The sequence below is a fragment of the Dunckerocampus dactyliophorus genome, chromosome 16 (assembly GCF_027744805.1).
Source record: "Dunckerocampus dactyliophorus isolate RoL2022-P2 chromosome 16, RoL_Ddac_1.1, whole genome shotgun sequence".
Taxonomy (NCBI): Eukaryota; Metazoa; Chordata; class Actinopteri; order Syngnathiformes; family Syngnathidae; genus Dunckerocampus; species Dunckerocampus dactyliophorus.
The window spans coordinates 12,500,741-12,518,306 of record NC_072834.1 but is presented as its reverse complement, the minus strand read 5'-3'; the positions used below and the strand labels follow the sequence as shown (position 1 = coordinate 12,518,306).

Genomic DNA, 17,566 nt, shown 5'->3' with positions numbered 1-17,566 from the left:
AGAACTTAAGTGATTTTGGTTATTATCAAGAAATCCATGGAAGTTGCTGCTGTAGATATCAGCTCTTAAATTAAACTGCTATGAGCTATATTTGTTATCATTATTATATTTGTTCAAACAAAGGTACCTTTAGTTGTATGTACCAGGCATTAAAATGGATCAATAAACTGAAGAAACAAGGGTGGTCATGCTGTTTTGTGGTTGCATACAGCCTGTTAGTAAATGCAAATGCAAACATGAATATTTAAGCAAATTGTATATATTTATTTTTGCAGAAATTAAGCATTTTCAAACATAAAAATGTCTAAATTAACTCAAATACAAATATAAGGCTTTAGAAAGATGTATTCCGATTGTGATATGTAGTAATCTACGCCGGTCACTAGGTGTCAGTGATGTTACTTTAATGGTTGGTGAAACAAGTGCCAGATTTGATCGCCAGAGCAAGAGACTTTTATTGCAGGTTTGAATGAGCTCACAAAATGCATAATAATAATAACATAATTATCCTAATCTTAATAATAATAATACGAGCCACTGTCGCGGCAGCAACCCATGGCAAGCTAAAACTCAACTTTGAACCCCTGACATCACTTCCTGCCCTCCACACATCTGCAACACATTTATTTCGAACACACACAAGCATGAGTTTTATTTGACTTAAATGGCTTATTCTCAATGATTACGTCTGCTGTGTTGGGTAATATGAGTGGAATGGGTGTTCAAGTCTAGGGGGCTCTATTCATTGTTAAAAAACATATTTAGAAGGTTTTCTATGCTCAAAATACAAAAATATTCAATTTATAAAAAAGGAATCCTGCTTTGCTGAAATTCACTTATCACTTATCTGGATTATTACTAAGTATGGGAAACATTGTATCACGATCGGTTGTTCTGAAGAGAAAGTAGTATTAGTGTGAATACCTGTTAGTCAACATTGACGTAACTAGGTTTGTCACGGAGAGAGGTATAGTTTTGATGGCCATTGTTGGCTGACAATTTCCATTCCTTCAAAATAAAAGGTGTAGCGAAACCTCTGAGTGGAGCTCAATGAAATGCGCAGATGTACCTAATGTTGGTGAGAGTATGTCACGCTGTGTTCTTTTGTGGCACTCTCAGTGTGTGTTGCTTCCTCTCACCGTAGTTGTCCGTCTTGGTTAAACTCGTTGTCCGTGTGTCTTTGGTTTGCATCGTGTAGAGGCCTGGTGTTGGTCTGAGAGAACATCATGGGGTTGCTGTAGAAGGGCATGGTCAGGCTCGTGTTGGTCTGCATGGGCAAACTCACTGACTGCACCTGGCTACTTCGGGGGATCCTCTGTGGGACCTGTCAATATTTTCCAGAACATGTTTCAAGTCAAGCTCACACGTTGCTCGGGGTTGATTGCGGGTGTTGTGTACCTGTGTGGAGGGAGAGCTGTTCTCCCTCAGCAGCGAATGAGGGGACGAACTGTGAGCCCCGCAAGATTGTGGTTTTGGGGGGCACGGGAGCTGCCGGATGACCCCCGATTGGCTCTGCGGGGTCGGCCTGCCTGGGCCCTGCTGCTGGGGCGGCTGGGGCTGCTGGCCAAATTCATTGTGGATGGGCTGTTGTAGCAACATCTAACGTAAAGAAAATAGTGCTCACTCACATGGAATACAATAAACCTTATAGTGCGTTTCCTGAGCACCTTGTGAGACAAGCCAAACGTTTGTTACGCAAATGTTACTGTATGTGGGTCAGTAGGTTTGTATGCTGCCTCTTGGTGGGGCCATTTCCCTGTTCCTCTGGGAGGTTAGGTAATGTAGGCTTACTGCATGTGTCTAACACAGCTGCCATGTTGCTGCGTACACTTCCACAACCTAATGACATCCAGTACAGGAGTTCTATCATATATTTTGTCTTTACAAAGAAAAGGGTGATTCTCTTTTGGATGCTGTGTGTACCTAACGTTGTGGCCAGTGCATATACAGTATAAAGGCCAAAGGGGCAGACCATTTCCCCCAACTGAACATTGGAAAATTTGCTAGCTCTGAATTTTGAAAACACTCCCCAGAGGAATAAATTTAAATAAACTGAAAATTGGCTGTGACCTATACAAACAAGATGTTTTTCTTATAGGCCCTGCAGACATGCATGCAAATGAATGTGGCATCCTTTCATTAAACAACAAAAAACGTTGAATAAAGTAAGCATTCCCAATGATTTACTTAATCCCTTAACCACAGGTTCACACTCTACCTTATTGTACTCATCTACAGTCGTGAGAGAGCCCTCAGCCTCTAATGTCTCAAAACATCTCTAGGGATGGGGGAATTGAAAACCGGGTCTTGTTGAGACCTGGCTCTCAGTGTTGCAATTCCTTGAAATCAATTGGCAATTCCCTTGTCGACTCCAGTCGCCGCAACATGCAAGCTACACATCATGCGTGGTGATGTCATTCACCGTTGCATTTGACGAGAAAGGATGACAGCAGGGCAACGTCAGGGCTCTAGACGATGACTAAATGCTCACGTTTTGCGGCTAACATATGAGACACTGAGAGTATATTTTTCATCTACTCGCGCATGTGCGACCAAGTATGGGTCCTGTATTGAGTTGACAAGGGACGCACTTTGTCCCTTATCGTGAGAATGAGTTAGCCGCCTAGCCTCTGGTCCACCAAGAAATGTGGTCCGTTTGGAGCTCGTTTTTGTCCCACGGGGTAGCTACAATAGCTGTCACATTTATGGGGTACGTGCTGCCTAATTTTTTTGTGTCACTTAACAACCTTGCTCTTGCAGGACAGATTTCTACAAAAAATTATTGAAATTATTTTATTCTGTTAATCGTGTTATTAATATTGAGCGTGTTAAAAATATTGAGCGATTTATTTCCCATGTATTGATATTACTCTAAAACAGGCATCAAATTCAATTCAGTTTTGTGTCAAAAAGTACAAAATGTGTTTCACACAAAGTCAAAAAACAAAAACAAAACAGGCGGGTTGCTTGTCACTGCCAAAAAAGTGTCCCTTATTTATTTTCGCAGAAGTTGGCAACCCTAGCAGTTAATTTGCTTTCTTTATTTTATCATTATTGAATATTAGTTGTTGCTGACAAACTTCTGCGCCACACTTCAACCCAGTAGTTGACAGCAATGCACAAATGAGCTAGTTTACCAACCCACATTAACTCCAAAAGAAGAATAAAGGAGACGAGCACCAAAGAAGAAAAAGGCGGGCTGATGTGTGTGAAAAGAGGGCGCCACCAGTGGGGCCTTCCAGAAGCCAGGGACAGAAACATAAGACAATTGTAATTTATTGTTCAAGTATTCATCAATAATACAGTGAAAATGAGAGGAAATGTTAATATTTATTTTGCAAGTTCGTTTCGGTGTGTGCCCCTAAAGGGCGGAAATAATACCAATAAGAAGAAACGTTTGCACACAGAGCATGCAATAACTTCCGAAGTGAATCTCAACACAGAGGCAGCTGCAACGTTAGCAGATCCTCTGCTGCTGCAGGTAACTAACACTGCCTATCACCTTGGTGCCATTTGCCTCATTGTAAAACCTGCTATTACTAACTGAATTACATTTAATTAAATGAATGCCTTCTAATGCATTCCATTTAGATGACCATGATGATGAGTCAGAGGCTGGTCGTATTCACTCCAGTTGTCTACCTCGAGCTTCTCCTTTCACCGATGCAGGGAAGAGTAAAATGACCCAGGCCAGAATAGACGAATGTCACCGAGCGGTTTGTGATCTACTTTTCCACAGTAGATGGCCCTGATTTTCGGTAGGTGAACGTGTTCGATTTATGTCATTTTTATTCCATTTATCAATTGATTTGATTATTTTATGTTTATTCTCAAAAGAAATTATTTTTGGGGCAGACTGTGTGACGAACTGAAAAAGAAGTGGTGTTTAAAAAAAAACATTTAGGTTGACTCTTTATTTTTTTACGAACATATGCCTTCAAAATAACTACACTCAACAAAAATGTAAATGCAACACTTGCTTTTGCTCCCATTTTTCATGAGCTGAACTTTTTCTATGGACACACTTTAAAAAAAAGCAACAACTTTTCTTTCTTTCCACACAGCAAGTGAACAAAATGGAAATGACAAAACACAGGCAAGAAAAATACTGTTAAGTGTCAACATATAAAAGGTTACGGTGTGAATAAATGATCCGTAATATGCATGGGCAAGGGGTACGATTAAATAGAAGCTCTATTTTTCAGACATGTTGATTTGTGCAAATGTAACCATGTGATGTTACTTGAAACAAACAAACCACACCGCAGCAATCTCCAAAACTCCTTTGTGGGGCGTGCCGACATGCTTTCAGGTGTCTAGCTTGTTATTTGGAGTTGACAGTTACCTGAAGGTTAGCGAGGTGAAGCTTCTCTTTGATGTCGTGTAGCTCCTGCTGCTGCGTCTTAATGTCAGCCTGCAGGATGCGCGTCCTCTCCTCCAGTTGCTCCTTCAGCTGGTTCATGACACCAAGCTGAGGCTGCTGCAGCTGAAACATGGACGACGACGACTGCTGCTGCTGCTGCTGCTGCTGCTGTTGTTGTTGTGGTGTTTGCTGTTGCTTGAAAACACACAAAAGTACATATTACAAGATAACTTCAGTGCCAAAACGTCGACTGTAATTGAGACAACATTCCTAAAACAGCAATTAAAGCAGATGTTATCTGAAAAATATGGACTTTCACGCTTAAATCCATAACCTGGTGGCAATTTACGCAGAGGAAACAAAAGAAACAGACCTACCACTAGCACAGACAAAAGAGGAAGACAAATGACAGGAAGGAAAGTCTAAACACTAACCATCACTGAACGCTTGCTGCAAGGAGGAGAAACGGGGAGGCTCATTTGGGGGACCAGGTCAAAGGAATTTTGTCTTTGGGTCAAATTCTACAAGATAAGTTACACAAATAGCATTTCAATATTGTCTAGTTGTTTCCCCAGTGACACATTTCCTATTCTATGCAAAGGTAGAGGCACTGTATAAACTAACCTTTGAACTCCCAGCTTGGAGTCTGGCTGGCGTTCTCTCTGTGCCGACAGAAGCAGACTGCCATGACGGCGTGCAGGTCTCCGTGTATGAGTTTGCTGCTGCACAGGAGAGACACATTGCCCTCAGAAACACTGGCACAACCAATCTGAATGAATAGCAATAAAAACTCTGGCCACTTGTGTGCTTAGTTTGCATTGAATATGGGGCAACATAACATCGCTTTGTGAGTGTGGATATTTCATTAAAAATCCAGGCATTGATTTTCTTCCCGGATCATATTTAATTGTGATATCATCGTACTGTGAATTGCATAAATATCCTGTCTAATGTTTTGCCATTTGTGATAATATTGTTATTGATGGTTTTCGATCATAAATCCAAAATCACATAATTGCTTAATTGAGACAACTTTGTAATTGTTGGTAAAAAATATAGTGATAATATATAGTATATTATTGTGAGTTATACAAATATGATTTATCAGAGGGTTTTCTTCCAATATGTCTACTCACAGTGCCGTGTCTTGATAATACTGTTATTGTTGGCAAAGATATATTTTCATTATTATTTATTATAGTTAAAATATAGTATCACAAGTATTGTGATTGATTGTAGGTACATTTCTTCCAATATACTGATCATCATTCAATAGCCGTAGTACATCTCATTAGACGGTACAAGGGTCCCTAATGTTCTGGCCAGTGAGGCAGGTATCAGGTTATGTCTTTGTATAACTTAACTGTCAAGCAAGAATAAATCCATGTAAGAACATATTATGTAGCGATGCTGTGTTTCAAGCAGGAAGTCATTTTCTGTCAGAATAGTGCCATAGAGTCTCTTCAGTCAGTAAATCAGTAGCAGCTGTACTACACGTATCAACTGACAAGAGAACTTCATTATTTCCTTCAGCGTTTCATAACAATACAGAGACACTGCTGATTCACCGGCTCTTGGATGCCACCTCATTCCGCCTTGGATGCAAAACCCACAGACCGCAAGTCAAAAAAAATGTTTTCAATTGAGCATTGCCAAGCGATTATTTATTGCACGAGTAACTTCATTTGCGTTTTATGAGCAGTGAGCGCTACTGGGAGTTGTTCAGTTTCTTGGTTGACGTTAGGTGGGTGGAAGAGCAGCTGCAGTCTGTGCCTGTGCAGGCTAAAATAAACAAGGTTACTGTAGCTAAAGGAAGCGTTGGAAATGTTTAATCACAGAAGACTGGCTGCATATGATAAAGTTGGAAATTTACAAAGAAAGTGAGTTTTGGATGGTGATGGAATTACCATTTTTAATTCTGGGGGTAGGAGAAGATGTATTTCCAGAGCCGCCTTTCCCTACAGCCCCACCATCCATGGGGGGGGCCCCAATTTTGTGCAAGGGGGTGCATCATCACCATAAGGCGTAGTGCATTGTCCCAATGATTGATCGTACGCAGAAGAACAGGTGAATAAAATCGCAGAATACACCAGCTTAATTACCAGTCCCTGTTGGTGTAATGGTACAGCTACTACCTTAAAAGAAAAGGGTATGGGTTTGATCCCAGCGTCACTTAACAATGTTTTTTTTAGTTATTTTGCACTAAAAATTATTGAAATTGTTTCCCGTGTTATTTGCATTACTTCAAAATATGAAACTTAACTAAAGCCAGGTTAAAGTCAGATAGTATTAAAAATAGCATTTAATGGGTCAGTCAGCCCTTGTGATGCGGTGACCACAGCTGGAGGGGGGGATCAGTTCAATCAATCAATTATCTATCAACATCAGGCAGAATCATAGTTGTGAACCTAGTGATGCAGATAGTGATCATGCAGCCACACAGGGGCATGATCTCGGCCCCTGTCCACCTATTGTTGAATGAGATGTGCAGGGGATGACTCACATGCTGAGTCCGACTGTGCTGTGTGGGAGGACTTCCGAGAGCTGTGGGAGGATACTGAACGTGCACCGCTCTTTCTGTCCCGTGGCGGGTCCAGTGTGGAGCACATGTCCAAGTACAGCTCCTGGGCCTTACAATGCACCAAACAAAAGGTTAAAGTCTGATATTTTCTATAATCCGGCCAGGAGAATTGTGGACTTGTACCTTCACAGAGGAGGGCGCTATCTCCAGTGGCGACAGCTCCTCAAGGCCAAACGCTCGCCTCCTTTCAGCTCGTACTTCAGCATAACTGAATCACAAGAAGAAAGTATTAGTCACGGTGCTCCTTCAGGATCAGACGCATCTCATAGGCCTCTTTAATCCCAAAACATGGCAGGAGAACAAAATAAGCTCACCTGACAACAGTGTGAGTACACACTATGAACTCTGGTTTTGAGTTCCACTGGTGATACGTAATGTAGTAGTGCGTCCGCAACCAAATCCACTGCTGGCCCTTTGTCAGAAAGCGGTAGTAGCAGGATTTACCTTTTCCAAACTGCATCACTAGGGAGAAAAAAAAAACACTCATGGGCTGAAGGTTGCCATAATACATAAGTCACCAATTGGTACAGTTTAGCTCATCTCGCCTTGTTTTTGGAATGCAAACCCTGATCTAGCTCAAATTTACACTACAATCAGTCCCATACAGTTCAGTATTTGTCCGAGTAAAATGTCTTTGACTTTGGGATGTGACATCATACCATGAACATGGAGAAGTTCTGTTCCTGTTGGTTCACAGAAGTGACCGTTCTTTGTTGACCAATCAGCGAACTACGCTTGTCTCGTGCCTCAACCTTTGAATACTCCACCTCTGTGGCTGTTACTAGAGGTGCTCGATAAACCGGTCGGATTGTTGTCCAGCACTTAATTACTGACACTGTCATCAACCGATAACTACATGTATACGGGCAGCAGCTCTTCCCTCAAACTAATGATGGGTCACATCTCGCGTAATGAATGAACACGTTATACTGCTCTTCCTGTGATGCCACCCAATGCATTTCACAAATAAACACTGTGCAAAATAAGACAAAATACTGAAATAGAAAGTGTCATTTCTTTGAAACGTTTTGTCTCGGCAAAATAGTCGTTAAATAAATCATGCGCAATAGTCTACCGAAACGCCGTATGTCGTATAGCGAAAGAATGCACCCTATCAGTAACGGACTTGCGATTTTATCAGTTACTTACATTGCTTATGACATTGTGCTATAAGCTCCAAATCATCCACATGATAGTAATCATAGCCAGATGTTCCAAGAACCTCGAAGGGTAAATAGCCTATGATTGGAGAAGCCCTGAAAGAAATAAAAAAACACAATGAGTAGGTAGCGTGTTGAGTGTTTAGAAATCAACAGTAATGAATGATTATTGGAATCGGTGACATGATTTACGGTACCTATGATCTAGAAACAGGAACTTCCATTCGAGGCTGTGCCGGGACGTGAATTCATCACAAGGATCATGCACGTTACACAAATCCTATAAAAAATGAACACAGTAGGGGTAAGTTTCCTTCAGGATTTGATAACAAGCAATGTTTACTCAAGTGAGATACATATAATAAGCTTACATGAAGGTAAGACCTGCGAGTGTTATGCTACTTACATATTATTATTATTCCTTTTCAGAAACAGTGAACAAAATATAAACCAACCAAAGTGTTATACCACATATACTTAACTTATCGTTTTTGTTTTGAGTTATTACAAATTATTTTATAGGTCAAAGTTCACCCAGCTCCCCCATTTTCTCCAAATTAAACAAATATAGTCGCAATTGTTTGTGCTACATTTGTGCTGTTTTGTGCTATTAAAAAGGATCCTATGTGCTGTCATACTTTTGAAGTTATTAAATATTTAAAGTAACTAATTTTTAGTTATTCAGTCCGCTACTAAGTTTAACCCAAGTTCACTCAGCCCCCCATTGTCTACAAATTAAACCAATCATTTATGCTTGATTTGTGCTGTTTTGTGCCATTAAAATAATCATTTGTGCCGCTTTTGTTTTTGAGCTATTACAGATTATTTTATAGGTCAGTCAAATTTAACCCAGCCCCCCCATTTTCTCCAAATGAAACAAAAATAATCGCAATTGTTTGTACTGGTTTGTGCCATTAAAGTGCTTGTTGGTGGCGGTTTGGTTTTTGAGTTATTACAAATCATTTTATAGGTCAATCAAAGTTCACCCAGCACCCCATTTTCTCCAAATGAAACAAAACACCGTAAATTCTGGTGTATAAGACGCAAGCACTAAATTTAGAGGAAAAAACTGATTTGTACATAGGCCGCACCGGACTATCAGCCACACAGCTCGTTAAAAAAACAACTCACGACTAGCTTGTCAACCCACTGGAAATTACAGGAGGTCTTTACTCAATATAACAGTTTCAAAGTTTAAGAAAAAAGTAGCAGCTTATACACCAGAAATTACAGTAGTTGCAGTCATTTGTGGTACATTTTTTGCTGTTTTGTGCAATTAAAAGGATCATTTGTGCTCTCATACTTTTTCCGTTATTAAAGATTCGAATGTCTGGTGGTCACATAATCATCCCATGCTCAAAACAAAATCCAAAAGAGTTTTAATTCCTTAATTTCTTCTTAATTTGTGCTATAAAAAATATTGACTGTGTTATATTCATTTTGTAGTTATTAAGCTTATTACAAAGGTCAGTCTAAGTTCACTCAGCCCCCATTTTCTCCAAATTCAACCAAAGTAGTTGCAACACTTTTGTGCTTGGTTTGTGCAAAAGTAGTTGTAATTGTGCTGTTTGTGTTGTTTTATTATCGTTTGTGCTGTCATACTTCTCGATCCCCCCGACATGAAAACAGAATAGTCTCATTCCTTTTTTGCGCAGCTTATTGTGGCCAACCTAAGGCACATGTGTGCAATAATCATGCTGTCTAGTCAGCATCTTGATATCCCACACATGTGAGATGGATGGATTATCGCGGCAAAGGAGAAGTGCTCCCTTAGACAGATTTAGACAGATTTGTGAACAACATTTGAGAGAGACAGAGGCCTTTTGTGTACATAGAAAAAGTGGTAGATCTTTACGTTCAGCTCGAGAAAAATGGGGGCAAAAACAAAAGTGTTTTGTTTCTATTTTTTGTTGAGTGTATAAAAGTCAATGCCAAGCAGTACATGTGAGGGTACCACCCCAGTTAAAAGCCATGTCCCCCTAAAGGTACATTGATGGAAGAAAAATTCTCCAACCCAACCACAGCTGGTTTCATTTCTTCAGTTAGTTGTCACACAGATGCAAGTCTCACCTTGAGAAACTGCGGAGTGACTAATCGTACAGTAGCAATGAGGCAGACCTGCTCCTCCAGCGATGACTGCAGGCTTCTTGGTAATGTCAATTCAACCCCATTACAAGAGGATGTAGGCACTGGGGGACATTAAAAAGTCATTCTAATTAGGAAAATAAATGATAACAATACAGTACATTTCCCAACAAGGAAAATGTAAAATGGAGTCTTATTAGCTGAGATACTAAAATAAGTACTTACCATTGTTATGAAACTTGAAATCCCCAACAAACTTGACATACTCGTACACAGGTTGCTCTTTTGGATCGATGTTGCCTCTGGCAAGGTGACAGCAAAATTCAACATGTGCCTCACCTGAAAAAAACAGCCCGTTTGATTGAAATCAGGATTGAAATCATGTGACTGCGTAAGCGCAACAAATCAGCTTTGTGTGCTTTGTGGTGAGAGCTCAGGTTCAAACATTGTGTAATATTTTGAAATAAGAATTTCCACTCCTTAAATCCACCGAGTCACAACGCAGTTTGGACTCATTTCTTTGACCACCACATGATTTCCATGCAAATTTACTGCACAGCAGAAGACTAGCCAGTGATAATGCATCATCAACAAGTTGAGGTTAGTGTGCATAAACCACAGCAATGTGCACACCATTTAAGGACTCCTTTTCATGTGCATTGGGCTGAGAACACGTGGTTCTGTAACTTGTTTTGAGGCTTAGCTACTCACATCTCTCTTCCTGCTAAAAGCTCAATAGTAATGCAGGATTAAGGTCAGAGCCTTGAGCCCTGGATAGTTCATTGCCAGGGGGATTATTGTGTTAACATAACAGTGATTAAAAGTCTAAAACTATGATACTAAGCATATGACTATTATTAGCTAAAAGGGATAATTATAGACACACAAGTTAGAAATCCAATAAACTACAAACCCCATTCGACAACCTGCTTTCTCCATCTTTAAATATATCCAGCCCTGAAAAGGATTCCTGGTGATATTTTTAGCTTTTTGTGATGAAACTGAATAGGAGATATGTTTTGGACTTGTGCTGACAAGATGAATTGTGTTGCTGTGTCGTTCAGACAACGTGAAAACAGGCGACTCACCGGCCAGGAAGTCAGCAGCAATGGGGTCAGTCATCAGCATATGGGATGATAGCAGCTTGTACACCTCCCCGTGTTCCCGTTCCGGGAGGAAATTTAAGATATTTTGGTCCACCATATCTGACTGGTGCAAAAGAACACACATTACAAGTAAACAATCTGTCGCCATATTGACTTTTAACACCTACCGAAAGCAAAAAAAAAAAAAAAAAAAAAGGATTTATTTTTATTTGCATGCCAGCCTGTCTGTTGCTGCTTGTTCCTATACGTTTGTGCCTTCACTTTTGTCTTCAATAAGTACAACCCTTTTGGGGTGAGATAAGGCACCGACTTGGCCATTGAAGAGTGCAGTGGGACCTTGGTGTTCCTCATTAATTGGTTCCAAAAGGTCCGACGAAGACCAAGGCAATTTTTCTCATAGGCAATCATGTAAATCCAATTAGTGCCAAAAATAACCCAAAAATATTACCAAAAATACATTTTATGGAGAATAATTATAGTTTTACATGCAGAAAACAATGCAAATATAATTATAAATAAGGAATGGATGGAATTTATGTTGATGTAGACTTCCTGTACGTCCTGGCAAGATCAAATTCAATAGTGTTTCTCATCTTCTTTATCAAATTTACGACACTTGCAACTTTCCTTGTCCCCATGGGGGGTTATTTAGCAGCTGCACTCAATAAAAAATGCACACATAGTGAGTCAGCAACCCATAGGTTGCTTTGTTTGGGCACTCAAATTCATGGAAGAAATGGACTATTTTGTCAAGCACAACATTGCGAGGAAACTGACAAAAAACTAATCAACTGAAAACTGGTGTGTACAAAAACCGAGTTTTAACTGTGCTTTATTTCTATGCCTTTAGTGAAGGCCTGGGAAAGTATCTCCCGGAGAGAAACCTCATTCATGAAGAATTCTTAAGAAAATGACATATTTTTAAAGAAGAATAGAGCGTTCACCAATGTATGAGTTTCTTATGAGCATATAGCACAAATCTTACATACAGGTAACTGTCTTTATTGAGCAAAAATAAGTGTTTCATGAATTTTCTGTGGTTCTATACTTGAGAATAATATAGGATTAAAAAATTATTATATAAAGGAGGGATGTATAGTAGGGATAATATCGGTCAACCGATATTGGCATAAATATGAGATTTCTGATCATTTTGGTATTGGTATTTCTGCCGATACTGACATCGTGAGTGAGTGCAACCTAATCAGACTGTACCATCCTCCACAGAGTAACAAGCTCAGTATGTCCACAGTGTGGAATTGTCTCCAAGTTTGGCCTTCGGATTGTAAATATGCAACTTGCAGTGACTGTATAAAGTGTAATGTTTAGGTTTTTGTGTGTAATGTGGCTCCACCTAAATAGTAGCGCTGTCTACTAATCAGAAACAGGTACCGCTGCATGCACGTTCCACTCTCCTGCACATTGCACCCAACAGAAAACCAAAATAAGAGCACAAAATGTGAAAAATAAGGAAACGTGAAAACTGAGGAAAAGCAAAACTAGGCCTGCCACGCAGAACATGACATAAAGTACTGGTTGTACAAGGCGTCTTCCTTCAATACGTCTAATCTAATATCACACCTCAGGAAGAATCACTCAAAGTCACACGCAGCATTTTGACACTTTTTCTATAAATTGCATTGCATTCTGCAGTATAGTCGTTGCTCGTTTATCGTGGTTAATTGGCATTAGTAGGATTCAGCATTGATTAATGGAATATTTTTGTAGTTATGGCACAGAGCACCTGTTTACAATCTTCTAAATATATTTTTAACATTATTAACAGCCGTATAGTCAACTTTACAATTGTATATTTCTATAGTAGATGTAATAAAGAGAAAATAACACATATTAGACATAAATAAGATAATGTAGACTCACACGTTTGCAGCTCCGTGTTGTTGTTTTTTTGGACGGCGTACTTCCCGTGGTGGCTACTGCCTCATGGCTTTACACTCGTATTACCCAATATAGTAGACATAATTAGAGTGAATAAGCCATTAAAGGCGTAAATAAAATTCCTGCTCGTGTGTGTCACACTAAATGTGTTCCCAAGGGGACCTCAGTGGCGGGCGGACAGATGTGTGGAGGCCAGGAAGTGACGTTGAAGGTTCAGAGTTGAGTTTATTTTGCATCTCTACTATTATGTCTTCATCATTAATACCTTAAGTCTGATGTTAAGAATATTTATTAAGAGAATTGTTTGTGCTTTGTTCTTAAGTCCTTTTTCTCCCCAATTGTAGACATTTACCCATCCATCTTCTCTGCCGCTTATCCTCACTAGGGGTCACGGGACTATGCTAGAGCCTATCCCATCTGACTTTGGATGAGAGGCGGGGTACACCCTGGACTGGTCGCCAGCCAATCGCAGGGCACATATACTGTAGACAAACAACCATTCACATTCATACCTATGGATAGAGTCGCCAATTAACCTAGCATGCATGTTTTTCTAATGTGGAAGGAAACTGGAGTATCTGGAGAAAACCCACGCAGGCGTTTACTAATTACCATAATGCCCACAAAAGCCAATAAGAGCATGAGACTGGGATGCATTCATTCTAGCACAACTGTAACCACAACTGTGCACATTGAAGTAAACACTTTCATGAATAAGGGCCATTGACTGCATATGATTCCCATCTAAGTATTTCATATTTGGGTTTTATTTACAATTATGTCCCTAAATCCAAATATGATTGGAGGTATTCTGCATGAAGTCACAGTCAAGAGTAATTCCTACAATAAATGGGAATGCCATATTTTTGTAAACGTCTATACTTCAGTAAGATTTTGATTGAAACACATGTCACTTAATTTCACTGTCCAAATACTTCCTGATGATAGGCTCCAGCATACCCACGTAACTCTAATGAGGATTAAGCGCCACAGAAAATGAATGAATGAATACTTGACCTTTGACAGCAATAGGATTTCATTTTAAGCATTTAATTAAATATCATAATCATTAAATTCAGCTGCAAGAAGAGTGCATCCCACCGATGCGTTTCCACTTACCGGCAAATGTCCAATAAGTGAAGACACACTGTCCGACACGTATATGATGTTTCCATCTGTAGTTAACGCTAACAAGAAACCATCAAGCGCCTGTAAAAAAAAAAAATGTAAACAAAAAAGAGAGAAGGCAGCTTGGTCACTGATCTATTGTGAGGAGCACGGCACTATATTCATGCTTGCAGATGAAAAGTTGGTAAGTTGATGCAAAGCTGTTGGCGTGTTTTCCATATTGAAATCATCAATTTGAGAGGATACCAGTCTATCTCGTGCATCCTCTTACGTGCTTACCTCGAGCATGAGCTGCGTGAACTCCTCGTTGCTGAGGAATGAAGGCTTCCAGTCTTGTCTGACATCGCACGTTTCATTCTGTGCACTGATGTCTGCGTAGCGAGCACAGTTAAAGGCAACTGACGAGTGACTCATACTCGACCATGTGAGGTGTGTTCGTTAACAACGGTAACTAAAACAAAGAGTTGTGTTTGTTTTGCCCCACCTTTTTGTTTCTGCAAGAAGTCAATAGTTCTTTGCAGTATGGTGGACTTGTCCATCTTGCGAGGATGGCCTTGGCCCTGCAGCATGGTGCATAGCTCTTTGATGAGCACATTGAACTGGTCTCGTCGCTTCTTTTCCGATTTGTTTCGGGATGCCCTTTTTGCAATAAACACATGCAGTCGTCATTTTCCAGAAGAAGGCAAGAACATTTACAGCAGCACATGTTTAACGGAATGTGTCCCGATTGCATACAAAAAAATACACAAAAGATTTCCAAACAGCCTAAAAATTTGCGTTACGAAGTTCCGTGCTAAGACGTTCCGTGTTTCGACATTTCATTGTTACGATGCACTCATAATTTAACAATGTACAAAGAGAAACAGAAGAAAACTAGGTAATATACTGTACGTAGTTGACTCTTGTGATGGCAATGTGTCAATGAATAGGATCATGAAATTGAACAGTGAAGTGAAATTAGACTGTGAAATGCTCAGAAAGCGGAGAAATCAACATTGGCTGCATGCCGCTCAAACGCCATGACCAACATCAAGGATAATTTATGTAAGTTCCGACGTACACTAAAACTGGACTGACATCGCTGTCATAGGAGCAGAACTCGTTTGGAGACAGATGACCTCCTGCGTACAGGAATTTAATTCAACTAACATATGGATAGACCAGAGGTGTCCAAAGTGCAGCCTTGGGGCCGTTTATGGCCTGAGGGTGTTTTTTATTGGCCCTCGGCGCATTCTAAAAATACGATTAAACTAGAAAATTTAGAAAAACAGCAAAAATTGGGGGAGGAAGCCGTACTAAAACGAAAATTTAATTAAAAAATAAATATATATATATATATATATATATGTTTTTTAAAGTAGGTAAAAATATTATGAGAAACAAACAAAACAAAGAATAAAGTTGCAATTTTCTAATACTTATAACTATAATACTAAAACTTATAATATCCATCCAGCCATCCGTCCATCTTCTTCCGCTTATCCGAGGTCGGGTCGCAGGGGCAGCAGCCTAAGCAGGGAAGCCCAGACTTCCCTATCCCCAGCTACTTCGTCCAGCTCTTCCTTGCTTCTACCAGTTGGACGTGCCCTGAACACCTCCCTAAGGGAGGCGTCTGGGAGGCAGTGCTTCTCATCTTAGCCACCCTACAACTCATTTCGGCCACTTGTACCCGCGATCTTGTCCTTTCAGTCACTACCCAAAGCTCCTGACCATAGGTGAGGGTAAGAACGTACATCAGCTGGTAAATTGAGAGCTTTGCCTTTCAGGTCAGCTCCTTCTGCACCACAATGGATCGATGCAGAGTGTGCATCACTGCAGATGCCGCACCAGTCCGCCTGTCGATCTTGCGTTCCATCCTTCCCTTACTCGTGAACAAGACCCCAAGGTACTTAAACTCCTCCATGTGGGGCAGGATCTCATCCCCGACCTGGAGATGGCACTCCAGCCTTTTCCGGGAAAGAACAATGGACTCGGACTTGGCGGTGCTGATTCTCATCCCAGCCGCTTTACACTTGGCTGTGAACCGATCCAGTTATAATATTCCGATAATAAAATGAAATATTATGAGAATAAAGACATAATAAAAAGAGAAAAATATGGTCAAGGAAGTTGAAATATTTGTAAAAATAAAACAAAACAAATAAATGAAGGAAAAACAAGCAAAAAAGTGTAAATGGAAGGAGAGTACCAATAATGCGCTTTGTCCCCGATAACACAAAACTGAGATGTAGGCTCGCATCGCTACATGAGTTGGTTGAGAAAATGTAACAGTGGTCGCCGCTTCCTTTTATTTTTTAGTATGCGGCCCTCGGTGGAAAAAGATTGGACACCCCTGGGATAGACAAATAAATGATAATTACTCAGTCGTGATGGAAGCGTTAACCCTGCCCCAGAATAAACAACGGTGTGGTCCCGTTACACCAGTGGTTCTCAATTATTTTCTGTCATGCCAGAAATGTTTTGAGGCCCCCCGATTTGAAATACTATTGAGAAACTGATAATATCTATTTATTTATCTTTACTGTACAGACTGAACTTGAAACTGAAACCAAAAAAATGCAACAAAATGGAGAGCTGTGAAGCATACAAGCGTATATTCAATGTTGAGTATGATGAATTTCACCAAAAGAAAAAACCTGTTTGTTTTCGTTTGTACGTGAGTTCACAGTGGAGGTCATTCATTGTCTACTGCTTCGTTATTGTCTGAGTCAGAAAATGCCTAAGTAGAGATTTGCGTCCCTGCGCATTTTGTTTGTTTGTCGTACACAACGTTAACAAGGCAGAAGAGGGACGTGGTCAATAGGCAAAAGAGTAATCCTTTTAAAGCGAAGGCATTGATTTGAACACTTTACTTGACTTAAAAACATGCTTCTCTGTGCTTTTCCAAGCGAGGTAAACACCCTCCAACAAGACATTTTTATTGGAAACATTTTTTTTTTTTACTGTGTTTTCCATCAGTGGAGAAACTGCAACTAAATCAATTTTTCCGATGTCAAATATGACAAGTCATCATTCTTTAAAGTCTGAACATAGCTGCATGTCATAAATACAACAGAAGTACCTTTTGGCCCTGTCTTTTTCATCTTCATCCATTAAATCTTCCACGCAGCTGATGGTACTAGAATCAGACCAGCAGAAATTAAATTACACATCTCTCACAAACCACAAACAATGCACAAAGCTCGGACAAATCTCATCAGCTAATGTGTGGTTACCTGGCAACAGCACACTTGCTTTCTATTGC

The 17,566-nt window shown here is 40.1% G+C and overlaps 1 protein-coding gene across 8 annotated transcripts in view; it reads right to left on the bottom strand.

Moving 5' to 3' along the window:
- The window catches only part of npas2 (neuronal PAS domain protein 2), a 77,774-nt gene that overhangs the window by 6,296 nt on the left and 53,912 nt on the right, over nt 1–17,566 (bottom strand). For 4 of the 8 annotated variants that reach the window (XM_054755769.1, XM_054755765.1, XM_054755767.1 and 1 more), the window contains 17 exons: nt 17,384–17,440; nt 14,807–14,961; nt 14,602–14,693; nt 14,314–14,403; nt 11,278–11,398; nt 10,415–10,528; nt 10,175–10,293; nt 8,302–8,384; nt 8,094–8,200; nt 7,259–7,406; nt 7,068–7,152; nt 6,867–6,993; nt 4,988–5,085; nt 4,798–4,884; nt 4,346–4,558; nt 1,399–1,599; nt 1,140–1,324 (listed from right to left, as the gene is read on the bottom strand). In XM_054755769.1, the coding sequence (XP_054611744.1) occupies nt 1,140–1,324; nt 1,399–1,599; nt 4,346–4,558; nt 4,798–4,884; nt 4,988–5,085; nt 6,867–6,993; nt 7,068–7,152; nt 7,259–7,406; nt 8,094–8,200; nt 8,302–8,384; nt 10,175–10,293; nt 10,415–10,528; nt 11,278–11,398; nt 14,314–14,403; nt 14,602–14,693; nt 14,807–14,961; nt 17,384–17,440 (2,082 nt within the window). The remainder of the gene's footprint in view (nt 1–1,139; nt 1,325–1,398; nt 1,600–4,345; nt 4,559–4,797; nt 4,885–4,987; nt 5,086–6,866; nt 6,994–7,067; nt 7,153–7,258; nt 7,407–8,093; nt 8,201–8,301; nt 8,385–10,174; nt 10,294–10,414; nt 10,529–11,277; nt 11,399–14,313; nt 14,404–14,601; nt 14,694–14,806; nt 14,962–17,383; nt 17,441–17,566) is intronic. The other 4 variants (XM_054755770.1, XM_054755771.1, XM_054755773.1 and 1 more) reach the window with 4 other exon arrangements.